Source organism: Diadema antillarum, unplaced genomic scaffold, assembly GCF_040938485.1.
Source record: "Diadema antillarum isolate AM-2024a unplaced genomic scaffold, OU_Dant_1.0 seq00000507_RagTag, whole genome shotgun sequence".
NCBI lineage: Eukaryota > Metazoa > Echinodermata > Echinoidea > Diadematoida > Diadematidae > Diadema > Diadema antillarum.
In genome coordinates, this window is record NW_027271462.1 from 1278787 (window position 1) to 1294126 (window position 15340).

The window sequence follows — 15340 nt, forward strand, 5'->3', positions numbered from 1 at the left end:
AAATTCATAGTGGCATTTTCAAGAAAAAGATGAAAATGTACAATTTGGGCCCCATTAGGAACCCTCCCCACCCCCCTCCCCTGGGTGCCAAGGAGGGCACCCCTGATTCCGCCATGAACAAACTTGAAACTACAGTTATCAATGTACTAATTCGTACTATTAACTTAGCTCTATACCACTTCTGGTTCTAGAGAAGAAGATTTTTTAAGATTCCTTAATTTTGGGGGGTTTGGGGCCCCTCTGGGGGCCCCCCAGGTGGGGTATGGTGCCCACTTGAACAAATTGAGATCCTATCTCCCTAGGGATGCTACATGCCAATTAAAGTTTGGTGGAAATTGGTCAAGAAGAAGATGAAAATGTGAAAAGTTTACGCACGCTGGACGAATAGTGATCGCAATAGCTAAAAAATCTCAAAATTTGGCAGGGGGTGCCCCTCCCCCCATTTCATGATATTAGGGTCAACATACCTGAAGGGTTTAAGAGGTAATTATTCACATGAACAAAGAATCCATAGCAATCACAACCTCCCGCTTTTAAGTTCATGAACTTACCTGCCTCCAAGGAAGATTTTTGATGTTATAGTCATATCTTAGCTCTGTTCCCGCATGTAGATGTTGAAGTGCAAAGAGGCATAAGTGTGGACTTGAGTCCTTCTTTAAGATGATCTTTCTCATAACGCAGTTTGGGTGTTTGTGTTCGTCATTTACCCAGCGGGCAAGGCCACAACTTGGACTCGTTGGATCTGATGCATCAATTCTGAAAATAACAACAGTGCTACAGTTGTAGGTTTACACATGTTCCTGGAAGCCATGGCAATTACGTTTCTGGCTACTTTGAACAAGGCAGGACAGACATCGAGGCACCGCAGGTAGATGGGATGGGCAAAAGTTGTATTTGTTGTGTATGCCTGGCCAGACTTTTTAACCTGTTGAAGACTGTCAAATTTTACTATAACATGCATTTCCCATAGACCCCAGCTCGCATATGCGAGCTTGGTCTTCAGTGGGTTTAACTGTCATAAATTTTGCATGGCAGTCACAGTGGGAATGAGAAACCTACAATGTAGATAGCCCGTACAGTAATAGGCCTTAACAAAAACTTGGAAACAGTCTGTAGTGGAACAGGAAGCATATGTGTATTCACCAGCATCTCAGGGTCAAGTTTTGTCATGTTCTGCCTCCACTTTTGTTTAATAGAGGTTTTTGTCATGGCTGCCTCTAAGTTATACTGCAATTCTTTTTTCTATTTTTTTTTTTGTGCGATGGAACTCTGCAGCTCCTTATCCTCACAGCCCATCATACCATGGCAGTCTGTGAGAATACTTAGCAAGAAATAGCACTTCACCAAGGAGAAACAATGGCTAAAATCCCATGGCGCACCACATTTCAAACAAACAGGGCTGCAGTGGCTGCCGGGATCATTCAGTAAAATAATTTCAATTAGACTTAAGGTTTACACATTTCAAAGCAGAGAAACAAATAAGATGTAGGCCTACATGCAGCAGCCAGAGGGCTGAAATGTTGTAAGTACAAGTTTATATATTGTATGCTCACAATGAGAGAATGATAATATGTATGATAACTCATTAACAGAAGCTGGCCTTATTCTAAATACTGTAAAAGTATAAACAATAAAACTGACTCTGAACTTTAAAATAGCCAATCTCAGTCAGAAAATTCCAATGACTTAATTGTTCTCAAATTCACACATTTTCCTCCACACAGGTAGCTAAATATTTGTTTCAACTGCAATTTTGTTATCCATTGCCCGTAAAGAATAATATTTCTCCCTAAAGATACTTTATGTTTTGAAATTCCCTCAGATACTATTTAGGCCTCTCATGTTTTAATCCAGCCATTCCCACAAATTAAGTACACAAATGTGTTTTCCATTCCCTAGAAACATTTTTTAAGACCAAGTTTATCCTAGTTCAATTGAGCATTTGGCTCAGGTGAGCTAAATAGGGAAGTTATAATTGCTTGCATGCATGTAGGCCTACATGTATAATACACAAGTATAGAACTTTATTAAAACATGTACAAATTTCTTTAGTGCCATCAATCTCAAAAATTCAAATGTATTAACTGTTCGCAACTTAACATGCTTTCCTCCTCATACGGTAGGTAGCTAAATATTTATTTCAGTAAAAATTTAGTTATTCATTGCCCCTAGAGAATAATATTTCTTCCTACTATATATTCTTAATGTTTTGAAATTCCCTTCAATACTGTTTAGTCCTGTATTTTCTTAATCCAGTCACTCCCCCAAATTCAGTACACAAATGCAATTTCCATTCCCCAGCATCATTTTTTAAGACCAAGTTCATCCTAGCTCACTAAAGCCTTCATCTTGGGTGAGCTAAACATAGAAGTTATAATTGCTTGCATGTATGATACACAAGTCTAATTATCAATACTGTACAAATTGTTTCAGTGTGCAAATCTGAGATTTTTTCATGTTTTCCTCCTCATAGGTAGCTGAACATTTGTTTCAATAACAATTAAGTTATTCATTGCTCCTAGAGAATAACATTTCTCCCTATTGATGCTTTATGTTTTGAAATTCCATTCAATACTGTTTAGGCCTTTCATTTTTTAATCCAGTCACTGCCACAAACTCAGTTCACATGTGCTTTCCATTCCCTTGCAACATTTTTCAAGACCAAGTTGATCCTAGTCACTCGAGCCTTGGGCTCAGGTGAGTTAAAAAGAGAGGTTATATCTGCTGGCATGTACTTTGTATGGTACACAAGTCTTGTTATTAATACATTTAGAAATTGGTCCAGCTTGCCAATCTCAGATAATTCAAATGACTTAGCTGTTCTCAAAACTAACATGTTTCCCTCCTCATGTGTAGCTAAATACTTGTTTCAATTGCAATTTAGTTATTTATTGCCCTGAGAGTAAAATATTTCTCCCTATAGATGCTTTATGTTTTGACATTCCTGTAGATACTAATTAGGCCTCTCATATTTTAAACCAGTCATTCCAGGTCTGCAAACATACCCACATGTATCCAAATCAGGGAGATACCACTCAGCAATCAGTGAGATACATTGTATCTGTGTGTTACATGCATTTCCATGGGTAAAAATGATTCCCAAATCACGGATACATGTATTTCAATATTCTCTTATTCAGACATAAACAGATTTTGATATTTTCAGGGAGACTCACTGCAGAATCAGGGAGACTTGGCAGCTCTGTCATTCCTGCAAATTCAGTACACAAATGTGTTTTCCATTCCCTACCAACATTTTTCAAGACCAAGTTTAACCTAGCTCATCCCAGCCTTTGGCTCGAGTGAGCTAAAAAGAAGTTATAATTGCTTGCATGTATGATACACAAGTCTTGTTATCAATACTTGTACAAACTGCTTCAGTGCCAATCTCAGAAAATTCAAATGCCTTAACTGTTCTCAAACTAACATGTTTTCCTCTTCATATAGTAGGTAGCTAAATATCTATTTCAATAAAAATTTAGTTAATCACTGCCCCTAGAGAATAATATTTCTCCTTATATTCAGACATGAACAGATTTTGACATTTTCAGGGAGACTCACTACAGAATAAGGGAAACTTGGCAGCTCTGTCATTCCTGCAAATTCAGTACACAAATGTGTTTTCCATTCCCTAGCAACATTTTTCAAGACCAAGTTTAACCTAGCTCATCCCAGCCTTTGGCTCGAGTGAGCTAAAAAGAAGTTATAATTGCTTGCATGTCCGATACACAAGTCTTGTTATCAATACTTATACAGTACAAACTGCTTCAGTGCCAATCTCAGAAAATTCAAACGACTTAACTGTTCTCAAACTAACATGTTTCCCTCCTCATAGGTAGCTAAATACTTGTTTCAATTGCAATTTAGTTTTATTCATTGCCCTGAAATATTATTCCGTATGATATGCTTTATGTTTTTAAATTCCCTTATGCCCCTTTTACACTTTCATGGATCGCATCACTAACACTTTCATACGCTTCAATCCAAACCCACCCTTCCTCAACCCTGCCACAAATTCAGTTCACAGATATGTTTTCCATTCCCTTGCAACATTTTTTTCAAGACCAAGATGATCCTAGTCACTCGAGCCTTGGGCTCAGGTGAGTTAAAAAGAAAAGTTATAACTACTGGCATGTATTTTGTACGATACACAAGTCTTGTTATTAATACATTTAGAAATTGGTCCAGTTTGCAAATCTCAGATAATTCAAATGACTTAACTGTTCTCAAACTAACATGTTTCCCTCCTCATATGTAGCTATCATTGCCCCTAAAGTGTAATATTTCTCCCTATAGATGCTTTTTCTTTTGAAATTCCCTTAGATACTATTTAGGCCTCTCATGTTTTAATCCAGTCATTCCCGCAAATTCAGTACACGAATGTGTTTTCCATTCCATAGCAACATTTTTCAAGACCAAGTTGATCCTTTTGTGGCCCTATTCTACAGAGCATGCTCCATAATACTCTTCCTACAATGCCTTATAATGCCTCCTCATACAGGTAGGTAAATATTAGTTTCATTGACAATTTAGTTATTCACTGCCCCAGAATATAATCTTTCTCCCACAGACACTTTATGTTTTTGAAATTCTCTTCAATACTATTTATAGGGCTCTCATTTTTCAATCCAGTCACTCTCACAAATTCAGCACACAAATGTGTTTTCCATTCCCTACCAACATTTTTCAAGACCAAGTCTATCCTAGCTCATCCAAGCCTTTGGCTCAAGTGCCGGAGCTAAAAAGAAGTCATAATTGCTTGTAGGTATGATACACAAGTCTTGTTATTTATACATGAGTACAAACTGCTTCAGGGCCAAACTCAGTAAATTCAAATGCTTTTACTGTTCTCAAACTAACAGGTGTTCCTCTTCATAGAGTAGGTAGCTAACATTTCAGTAAATATTTAGTTATTCATTGCCCCTAGAGAAACATATTTCTCCCTATAGATGCTTTATGTTCTTAAATTCCCTTATGCCCTTTTATACTTTCATGGATCGCAACACTCACACTTTCATTTTTGCTTCGATCCCAACCCACCTTTCCTCAAAGTATTTCTATTGATGATACACACATTGCTGAGAAACATTCAACCAAGTTCATAGGAGTGACCCTACATAGCAATCTAACTTGGAATACTCATGTCAAGAATATTACAACAGCAATATCTAAAAGCAAAACACATTTTTTCTTCTCCAGAAAAAGGTTCTTCATATTTGCACACATTCAAATTTCTTGGCTCACACTGATCCCATGTTATCCTATAGCTCACTTGAGCCTTTGGTTCAGGTGAGCTAAAACGAGAAGTTATGATTGCTTGCATGTACTATGATACACAAGTCTATTTATTAATACCTTACAAATTGCTACAGCTAATTGCAAAATCTCAGAATTTCTTTTTCATGTTTTCCTCCTCCCTGTAGCTAAATATTTGTTTCAATAACAATTTAGTTATTCATTGCTCCCAGAGAACAATATTTCTCCCTATAGATGCTTTACAACCATACATGTATGTTTTGAAATTCCCTTATATAGGCCTTTCATTTTTTTTTAAATCTAGTCACTGCCACAAATCCAGTTCACAGATGTCTTTTCCATTCCCTTGCAACATTTTTCAAGACCATGTTGATCCCAGTCACTCGAGCCTTGGGCTCAGGTGAGTTAAAAAGAGAAGTTATAACTGCTGGCATGTACTTTGTATGATACACAAGTCTTGTTATTATAATATGTAGAAATTGGTCCAGTTTGCCAATCTCAGAAAATTTGGATCACTTAACTGTTCTCAAACTAACATGTTTCCCTCCTCATAGGTGGCTAAATGCTACTTTCAATTGCAATTTAATTTATTGCCCCTAGAGTAAAATATTTCTCCCTATAGATGCTTTATGTTTTAAAATTCCCTTAAATACTATTTGGGCCTCTCATGTTTTAATCCAGTCATTCCCACAAATTCAGTACACGAATGCATTTTCCATTCCCTAGCAACGTTTTTCAAGACCAAGTTGATCCTTTTGTGGCCCTATTCTACAGAGCGTGCTCCATAATACTCTTCCTACAATGCCTTATAATGCCTCCTCATACAGGTAGCTAGATATTAGTTTCACTAACAATTTAGATATTTATTGCCCCAGATTATAATATTTCTCCCATAGACACTTTATGTTTTGAAATTCCCTTCAATACTTTTTAGGGCTCTCATTTTTTTAACCCAGTCACTCCCACAAATTCAGTACACAAAATTGTTTACCATTCCCTAGCAACATTTTTCAAGACCAAATCCATCCTAGCTCATCCAATTAAGCCTTTGGCTCAAGTGCCAGAGCTAAAAAGAAGTCATACAAAATTGTAATTGCTTGCATGTATGATACACGAGTCTTGATATTAATACTTATGATTAAATACAAACTACTTCAGTGCCAATCTCAGAAAATTCAAATGCCTTTACTGTTCTCAAACTAACAGGTGTTCCTCTTCATAGAGTAGGTAGCTAACATTTCAGTAAAAATTTAGTTATTCATTGCCCCGAGAGAAACATATTTCTCCCTATAGATGCTTTATGTTTTTAAATTCCTTGATGGCCCTTTTATACTTTCGTGGATCGCAACAGGGCAAGTCCAAGATAAGGTCCCCTCAGAAGGCAAAATTTCATCTTTGCTCAATATTGATATGTTTGGTATCATTTTGAAGCTTATAAGTTGAAGTTTTGATTTCCATGGAGGAAAAAATTATATTACATAAATTTATGCAAATTTCAAGGGCTTCATTTGCATAAATGTGAAACACAGCGTTACGTATGGGACATTTATAAAAATTCATATTAATTCAAAGGAAAGCAAATGATATTTGATTGATATATGGACATAAGAAGTTCATCAAATAGTTTAACTTGGTATGAAAATTTAGGGATTATGCAAATGATTATGCAAATTAGCTCGTGTCCTATCATGAGATGTCCCATACGTAACAAATTGAGGTCATTTTTTTAGGTTTTTTCTGAAATTGCTAAGGTTATGTTAATGCCCTTTTGGAAAGTTCTAATTTATTGTTTAGAGAAATTAAATACCATAGAAAAAAGAAAAAACAGTAAAAGGAATATTTTTTATTAGGCATTGAAATAATGTTACGTATGGGACAAATGCGTTACGTATGGGACATCCTCATACATAATGCATGTGAATGCATGTAGCTAGCTGGGAAGGTCTCTCAGTACACAAATGGTCAATCATCCTGAAGAAAGCATCCCAACATTGTGGCTACTTTTTGAGTTATAGACACTTTAAACAATACACGTACTTGACTGAACAATTTTCAGAAAGGGGGAGGGGAAAATGGCAAAATACAGAATGAAAAATCAGCATTAAAGGGATGGTATGAATAGTTTTTTGCAGAAATGGGGATTCAGCTTTCAACATTAGATGAGATGATTGGAAACCAATTATATGAATTACTAAAGAGCATACAATCCTAAGACTAGAGGAATTCAAAGTTTAGTGATGGAGATCCAATTTGAAATGGTTGTAATATAAATATTAAAAAAAAATATAAAGTAAAATGATTTTTTTTTTGATTGCAAGTGATACACAAATTGTCCTTATTCAGGTTTCAATAATAGCCACGACAAAATTCATGAGTATACACACTGAGGTGTGACTCGAATCAATGACCTGACTGCTAGACAGACATCATATCTACTCGATCACTTGGGTTCCACGCAGCAGGTATTGCTTATTTATAAAAATTAATATTTCTTGTGTCAAATTGTGTTTTATTAAAACGAAATGGCAAACTGCCCTTCATCAATGGAAGTAAACACTTTAAACTATTCAATTTTTCAGTAGTAACTATCCTGATAAAAATAGGGCATACATACTCAGGTCGGTCATAAAAATATAGAATATGATTAAATATGATTATGATGGTAAATATTTTGGGAATACTGTTCCCTTGTCAATCTGGATCAGTATTTGAGTAGTTTCAACTGATTCAATTTCAATAATTATGCAAAAATTTGTTTATGGGTATTTTGCAAAATTACTTTGCAAAATACCCATAAACATGTCTCTCCACACACTAAACGAATGGGGGACAAAGGGCATGCATACTCAGGTTGGTCATAAAAATGTAAAAATATGATTGAATATGATTAGGATGGTGAATATTTGGGGAATATTGTTTCTTTGACAATCTGGATGAGTATTTGAGTAGTTTCAACTGATTTTACGTCAATAATTATGCAAAATACCCATAAACATGGTTCTTCACACACTAAATGAATGGGGGACAAACTGTCCCATACGTAACTGTCCCATACGTAACACGTCATGTCTGTCTTTAATTAGAACCTGTAATTAGAGCTTTTTGCCTAATGACACGAAACTTACCTGTGATAATCTTGAGTGTTGTGACTTTCATCACAGTGAGTTACAAGTTGTAGAATGAAATACTTTCAGAGAGTTTTGAGGTTGAAAAAAATGTTCAAAAAAATAAAATTTTTCTGGTCCCATACGTAACGGCACATATTTTCTCTTCTAGAATATAATTGTGAAGGTCATTTTTCTCCATTTTTTGCATGATTATACTTCTCCTAGATATCAATCACCATGATAAAGTTCAATATGATCAAAAGCCATTAACACTCTTTTTCAGGTCATAAAAGTCTCTGAATGTCCCATACGTAACGCGCGTGTTATCTTGGACTTGCCCAACACTCACACTTTCATTTTTGCTTCGATCCCAACCCACCTTTCCTCAAAGTATTTCTATTGATGATACACACATTGCTGAGAAACATTCAACCAAGTTCATAGGAGTGACCCTACATAGCAATCTAACTTGGAATACTCATGACAATATTACAACAGCAATATCTAGACCAAAACACAATTTTCTTCTCCAGAAAAAGGCTCTTCGTATTTGCACGCATTCAAATTTCTTGGCTCACACTGATCCCATATTTTATCTTGGCTCAGGTGAGCTAAACATAGAAGTTATAATTGCTTGCATGTATGATACACAAGTCTGTTTATTGATAATGTACAAATTGCTACAGTATGCAAAATCTCAGAATTTCTTTTCATGTTTTCCTCCTCATAGGTAGCTGAATATTTGTTTCACTAACAATTTAGTTATTCATTGCTCCTAGAGAATGATATTTCTCCCTACATATGCTACATGTATATGTTTTGAAATTCCCTTCAATACTGTTTAGGCCTTTCATTTTTTAATCCAGTCACTGCCACAAATTCGATCAGTTAACAGATGTGTTTTCCATCACCTTGCAACATTTTTCAAGACCATATTGATCCTAGTCACTCGAGCCTTGGGCTCAGGTGAGTTAAAAAGAGAAGTTATAACTACTGGCATGTACTTCGTACGATACACAAGTCTTGTTATTAATACATAAAAATTGGTCCATTTGTCAATCTCAGAAAATTCAAATGCCTTTAACTGTCCTCAAACTAACATGTTTCCCTCCTCATACAATGTAGGTAGCTAAATACTACTTTCAATTGCAATTTAGTTGTTTATTGCCCCTAGAGTAAAATATTTCTCCCTATAGATGCTTTATGTTTTGAAATTCCCTTAAATACTATTTGGGCTTCTCATGTTTTAATCCAGTCATTCCCACAAATTCAGTACACAAATGTGTTTTCCATTCCCTAGCAACATTTTCCACCACCAAGTTTATCCTAGCTCATCCCAGCCTTTTGCTCGAGTGAGCTAAAAAGAAGTTAGAATTGTTTGCATGTATGATACACAAGTCTTGTTATCAATACTTGTACAAACTGCTTCAGTGCCAATCTCAGAAAATTCAAATACCTTAACTGTTCTCAAACTAACATGTTTTCCTCTTCGTAGAGTAGGTAGCTGAATATCAATTTCAGTAAAGATTTAGTAAATCAATGCCCCTTGAGAAATATATTTCTCCCTATAGTTGCTTTATGTTTTTAAATTCCTTTATGCCACTTTTACACTTTCACAGATCATAACACTCACACTTCCATACGCTTCAACCCCAGCCTACCCTTCCTCAAAGTATTTCTATTGATGATACAAACATTGCTGAAAAACATTCAACCAAGTTCCAAGGAGTGACCCTACATAGCAATCTAACTTGGAATGCTCATGCCAAGAATGTAATAACAGCAATATCTAAAGCAAAACACAATTTTTCGTCTCCAGAAAAAGGCTCTTCGTATATATATATGCACATTCATATTTCTTGGCTCACACTGATCCCATATTTCATCCTAGCTCAATTGAGTCTTTGGCTGAGGTGAGCTAAAAAGAGAAGTTATAATTGCTTGCATGTACACTGTATGTACACACAAGTCAAGTTATTAAATACATTATGTACAAATTGCATCAGTTTGCCAATCTCAGAAAATTCAAATGCCTTAACTGTTCTCAAACTATTATGTTTTCCTCCTCATAGATAGCTTAATATTTGTTTCATTACCAATTACTTATTGCCACTACACGTAGACGATAATATCTCTCCCTATTAAAGGTAGATGCTTAATGTTTTGAAATTCCCTTAGATACTTTTTAGGCCTCTAATTTTATAATCCAGTCATTCCCACGAATTCAGTACGGAAATGTGTTTTCCATTCGTGAGCAACATTTTTCAAGACCAAATTTATCCTTTTGTTGCCCTTATTCGACAAAGCATGCCATATAATATTTCTCCCTATAATGCCTTATAATATAATCAAATAAAGTCATATATTAAAGTTGTAAATACCCATGTATATTTTTAAAATGGAACTTACCTAAAGTCAGCACCCTGATGCTTGAAATGAAAGGTGTATTCTTCATTTTGAGTGTCCTCAGATGCTGCACTTAGCACACCCCTATACTCTAGGAGAAAGCTGTCCTTCTCAAACTGCTTTGTTGTGTAAAGTCCATAGCCTACAGTACAAATACAAAAGAAAAATTACTACTCATCCAGTTCAAATGAGTATAAGCCATTATTAAGTATTGGCAAGGGTTATGAAATTCTCTGAAAATAACTTACATGCATGTAAATTAAGTTCCACAAGTAAAACATGGCCTATCACATTTTCTTACAGAAAACTTGATGGAAAGAGAAATGTTTGTTGTGATAAAAACATGGTAAAGTTATTATGAAAATGATCGTAATTTACTTAGCTTTCCCCTAGTTTTTGTGGATGTGTAGGCATATCAATAAAGTAAACTCCCTTTTACCTCAGTTTATCAATAGTTGATTGCATTTTATGAGCTTTGTAGATCTGGACTAGTTGAACATACAAATATACATTTTTATAAAGTAGTACATGTCCAATGTAGGATATATTGGATTATTACACGTTTAGAAAGTATGTTAGGTGTGAGTTGTTAACTTAAGCGCCTAGAGCACCTCCTGGTGGTGAATGCGCATTATGATTCATCACCATCATCATTATTATTACTATTCTATCATTATTATCATTATTATTATGAGCTTCCATTTGACTACCACATTAAAGGTACAATCAAACAATATGCTCATTTAAAAAAAAAAACCAACAGATCTTATACCCCATAACAGTACCTTCTAGTGTTAAATCCTGTGAAATCCTTCGTGTTAGCATTGCAGGATTGCAAACATGAATGAGGTCAAGATGGGGTTAAGTTCCGAAAGATGTAATTGGAAATGAAATAGGAACGCTCATGTAATCGTTATTCAATTTCCTAATTTCAGCATTGATTCCATAAGTGACGGTTATAATAATACAATTTAGACATTTGTCCATAACCAGGCATCTGAAATTTTATGTACTTTTAAGCTAACTGAGAGAATAGACAGTTGTGTCAACTTGTGACAAATTTTTCTGGGTCTAAAACGAGAAATATTTCCAATTCGGTGACTAATTGTCATCTGCAGAAAATTTCATTTCTTTCAATGTACTTTAAGACTTTTGAAGTTAAGACTATCACATGCACACTTAGCTCTGAAGTATTAAGAATCTTTTGCAGACAACTTTGTAAACATTTTTGAAAATTATCAGGACCACCCTATTATCACTGTCACTGATTATTTGACCTTTTTAAGTGTATGCCCTGAACAGGTGCACTTACGCAATGAAATCTGCATAAACCACTGCATTGGGCAGTTATTGCTTATTGTGCATTCGTGGTAAAATTAGGTCACCACGGGACTCGGCAACACACTAGCATAAAGCCCTTCACTGTAGACTATGCCTGTAGTCTGTAGACCACCTACATAGCCGGCCATATGCGAGCTGGTGCCGGTGTCCAGCCTATAATCATGCATGCATTTACGCACGCCATTTCAACAGGAGACAACCGACAGTCAAAGCCGAGTGTTCATTTTGAGAACTGTGATCAAGGTTTATGCTGCGTTTTTGTTCAGAAGTATTGGTTTATACACAGCTAAAGTATTTTCCTTCAAATCAAAATAAATGTTTTTGACATATAACACTTGTCACTGTTTACAGTTATCATGTAGGCCTATTGTGGGCAATTTTTATGTCAGTTTGTTGAAATTTTATAGACGTGGTCATGCCGGTGCGCATAGATCCTCGTATCGTGCTTGGTGCATTTGTGTTGTAGATCTATAGGCCTTTATTAATAACAAGGTATGCATGCATGTAGAAGTGGTCTATCACCTAACATGTTAACGTTTACAATTAGTCGTCCTAACACTAACACTAACACTGTAGAGTTCTAACACTTGACAGGCTTTGACACTTGACCGGCAGCCTAGGCTTTGTGAATTCCGGCCCCTGCCCTGGCCCTGTCACTGTGAGGCTGGAGTCTGATGTGATGGAGAATTTCATTTTGAGTAGAACTGAGACAGTGGCCTATTTCATGAGAAATTCGAAAGGTTGCAAAGACACCAAAGATTAGTCTACAATATAGATTCTAGTATTAATATAACATGTTAATATTAAAGTATATGTAGTACAACTAGGCTATGGTACAGAACTAGACGTCTAACTTTAAATCCTTTCGTCTGCACGTCTACGTGTAGCCTACACTGGACATATCCTTTAGTCCTATAGCTACATGCATGTCCGTGTATGATAACGTTATGCATAGCCGAGCCTGTAAGGCTGGCGCTAGCTAACGTAATCTACCTAACGTGTTACAAATAAACTTAAAGTTTAGCTGGACTTACCTATAGATTTATTCAAGAACTTTACTTCAAATCCTTCCTGGTCTGATCCCATTTCGCACCATTTATTGGCCTCATCTTTTGGGGAAATCCGGGGTTTTCGCCTGCTCCGCTTCATGGTCATTATCGAGACATCATTTTCCTGCCCGAGTGTCAGATCACACTTCCAATGCACAGATGGCAGCAAAACCCGGAGCAAGCGGGTCGGCACCCCGCCCGGCGCGCGCCTGTAGGGCGGCCGAGAGCGCTGGGCCTAGTCTCCGTGTAGAGCCTGGTAAGCTAGCATATGGCCACGCGCGCCACGCCTCTGGTCTTAGTACAGCGCCCACGCTCCTCATGCACGCATGCGCATGTGCTGGCATAATGGCTCCCACGTAGACAAGGGGGACTCCCACATTTCAAGCGATTTGGTTTTGAGGGGGTGTTTTTCATATATTTCTTCCTGACAAAAAACTAGATTATATTCATATTTCATATCAGCACAAAATATGTATTTTTCTCCGAAGTTCTTTATGGCAGTGAGATAATACAAACATATATATACTTTACTGAAGAAAAATGGAAAAAACCCACATTCCCCCAAGGATCCGTTTTTCCATACAACCGAATATATACACCGGTATTTTGCATTGATGTTAATCTCCCCTAAATTAGGATGAATGGTCCAGTCTTCGGTCTACGTGTACTCCGACCTCTTTTCTCCAAAATGGAACAGTCTGAAGTGTGCAGGTCAATGGCAAGGCGCTGAAAAACACTGTCAAAGTCTAACGGGGAACTGAAAAATTCCCCTTTAGAACGAATTCCCCTTAAGATACCTCGTTTTCGGACGTATATTCCCCCTATGGTCCAATTTATAAATATATATATATATATATATATATATATATATATATATATATATAATGTGTAATATTTCGAAAATAAGTTAAACTGTGAAAGTAAACTTAAATCTATATGCAATCTCCAAGATATTCAACTTTGTACATTATACCTAGCTCTGTTACACTTGGTTCTACTTTTGTGTGTGTGTGTGTGTGAGGGTGTGTGTGTGTGACGGGAGTTTTTTTTTTTATAATAGATTCCTTAATTTCGGGGTTCTGGGACCTTTCGGAATATGGTGTCTATTTGAACACCTTGAAAGCCTATCATCCTTGGGATGCTACTTGCCTAGTTTGTTGAAAATCTGTCATTACATGGGTTTTTTTTAAAGAGAACCTAGCTGGAAATGGTTTTTGAAAATGTATGCATGACCGACGACCGGACAGTAGAATATAAATGATGGCTATTTGCAATATTAGCTTGAATCTTTTTTGCTGTCTTGAACCTTTGGCTAAGATGAGTCACTTGATTTCAAGAAAACTTTCGTTTCCTGTACATCATTTTCATTTTCTAGCTTGTGATAATACAGATACTAAGGTATGTAATGTGATCTCTCAAAATAGAAACACGAGTATACAAAACTATAGCTTACACTCACAGTGTTTTATGTGTTTACCACAAATTCTGGACTAGGATGGTGTGAAATTGCAGTTGATTGATTTAAAGCAAACAGGATCTCGGCTCTATTTCATACTGAAGCGTGGTAAGTCTCACGTTTGTTGTAAACTGTGTCGATGTCTTTCGAGAATGCTTCTTATCCCTAGTCACCAATTAGAACAGCATAATCTCACTCCTCACATATTTTAGAAATACAACATTACAAGTGTCTGATATATAATGGCCCGCATCTGACACTGGTATGGGTTGTGTGCAGTCAAATCTGCTTGCCCTGCAACTATACACTGCCAGTTGCTAACATCCTGTCTTGCAGTTGCATCAGACTTTCTTCAGGAGTTCTTAATAGCTGCACTGTGTCTGTAGTGATCAGAACATATTTTTGATTAAACATCTTCCTAAAATCGTCCCAATTCCAATGATTGTATGTCATTTCCCTTCCACTGTTTAACTTGAAGAAAAGCTGGAGGGAAGGGACCTTTTGGAAGGGTTAGGAACAGAAAATGATGTTATGTATTTTGTTTTTTATCTGACTTAAGACTGCTTTTTCGCCAGCAAAATTGAATTCAGCCTTCATGCTGCTCGCATTTCTAAAAAACAACAACTGTGTGTTGGTGAAAATGTTATTAGTGCGAAGCCTCAATGCAATAGGAAACATTTCTTTTAATAAAGCTGCAGATACAACATGAAAAATGGTGAAAGCAA

The 15340-nt window shown here is 36.3% G+C and overlaps 1 protein-coding gene across 1 annotated transcript in view; it reads right to left on the reverse strand.

Annotated features, from left to right (window-relative positions):
- The window catches only part of LOC139734004 (uncharacterized), a 29465-nt gene extending 16200 nt beyond the window's left edge, over positions 1-13265 (reverse strand). The window contains exons 1-2 of the mRNA XM_071644811.1: positions 13145-13265; positions 10773-10911 (exon numbers count right to left, since the gene is read on the reverse strand). Coding sequence (XP_071500912.1) covers positions 10773-10911; positions 13145-13265 — 260 coding nt within the window. The remainder of the gene's footprint in view (positions 1-10772; positions 10912-13144) is intronic.
- Positions 13266-15340: the final 2075 nt, after the last annotated feature.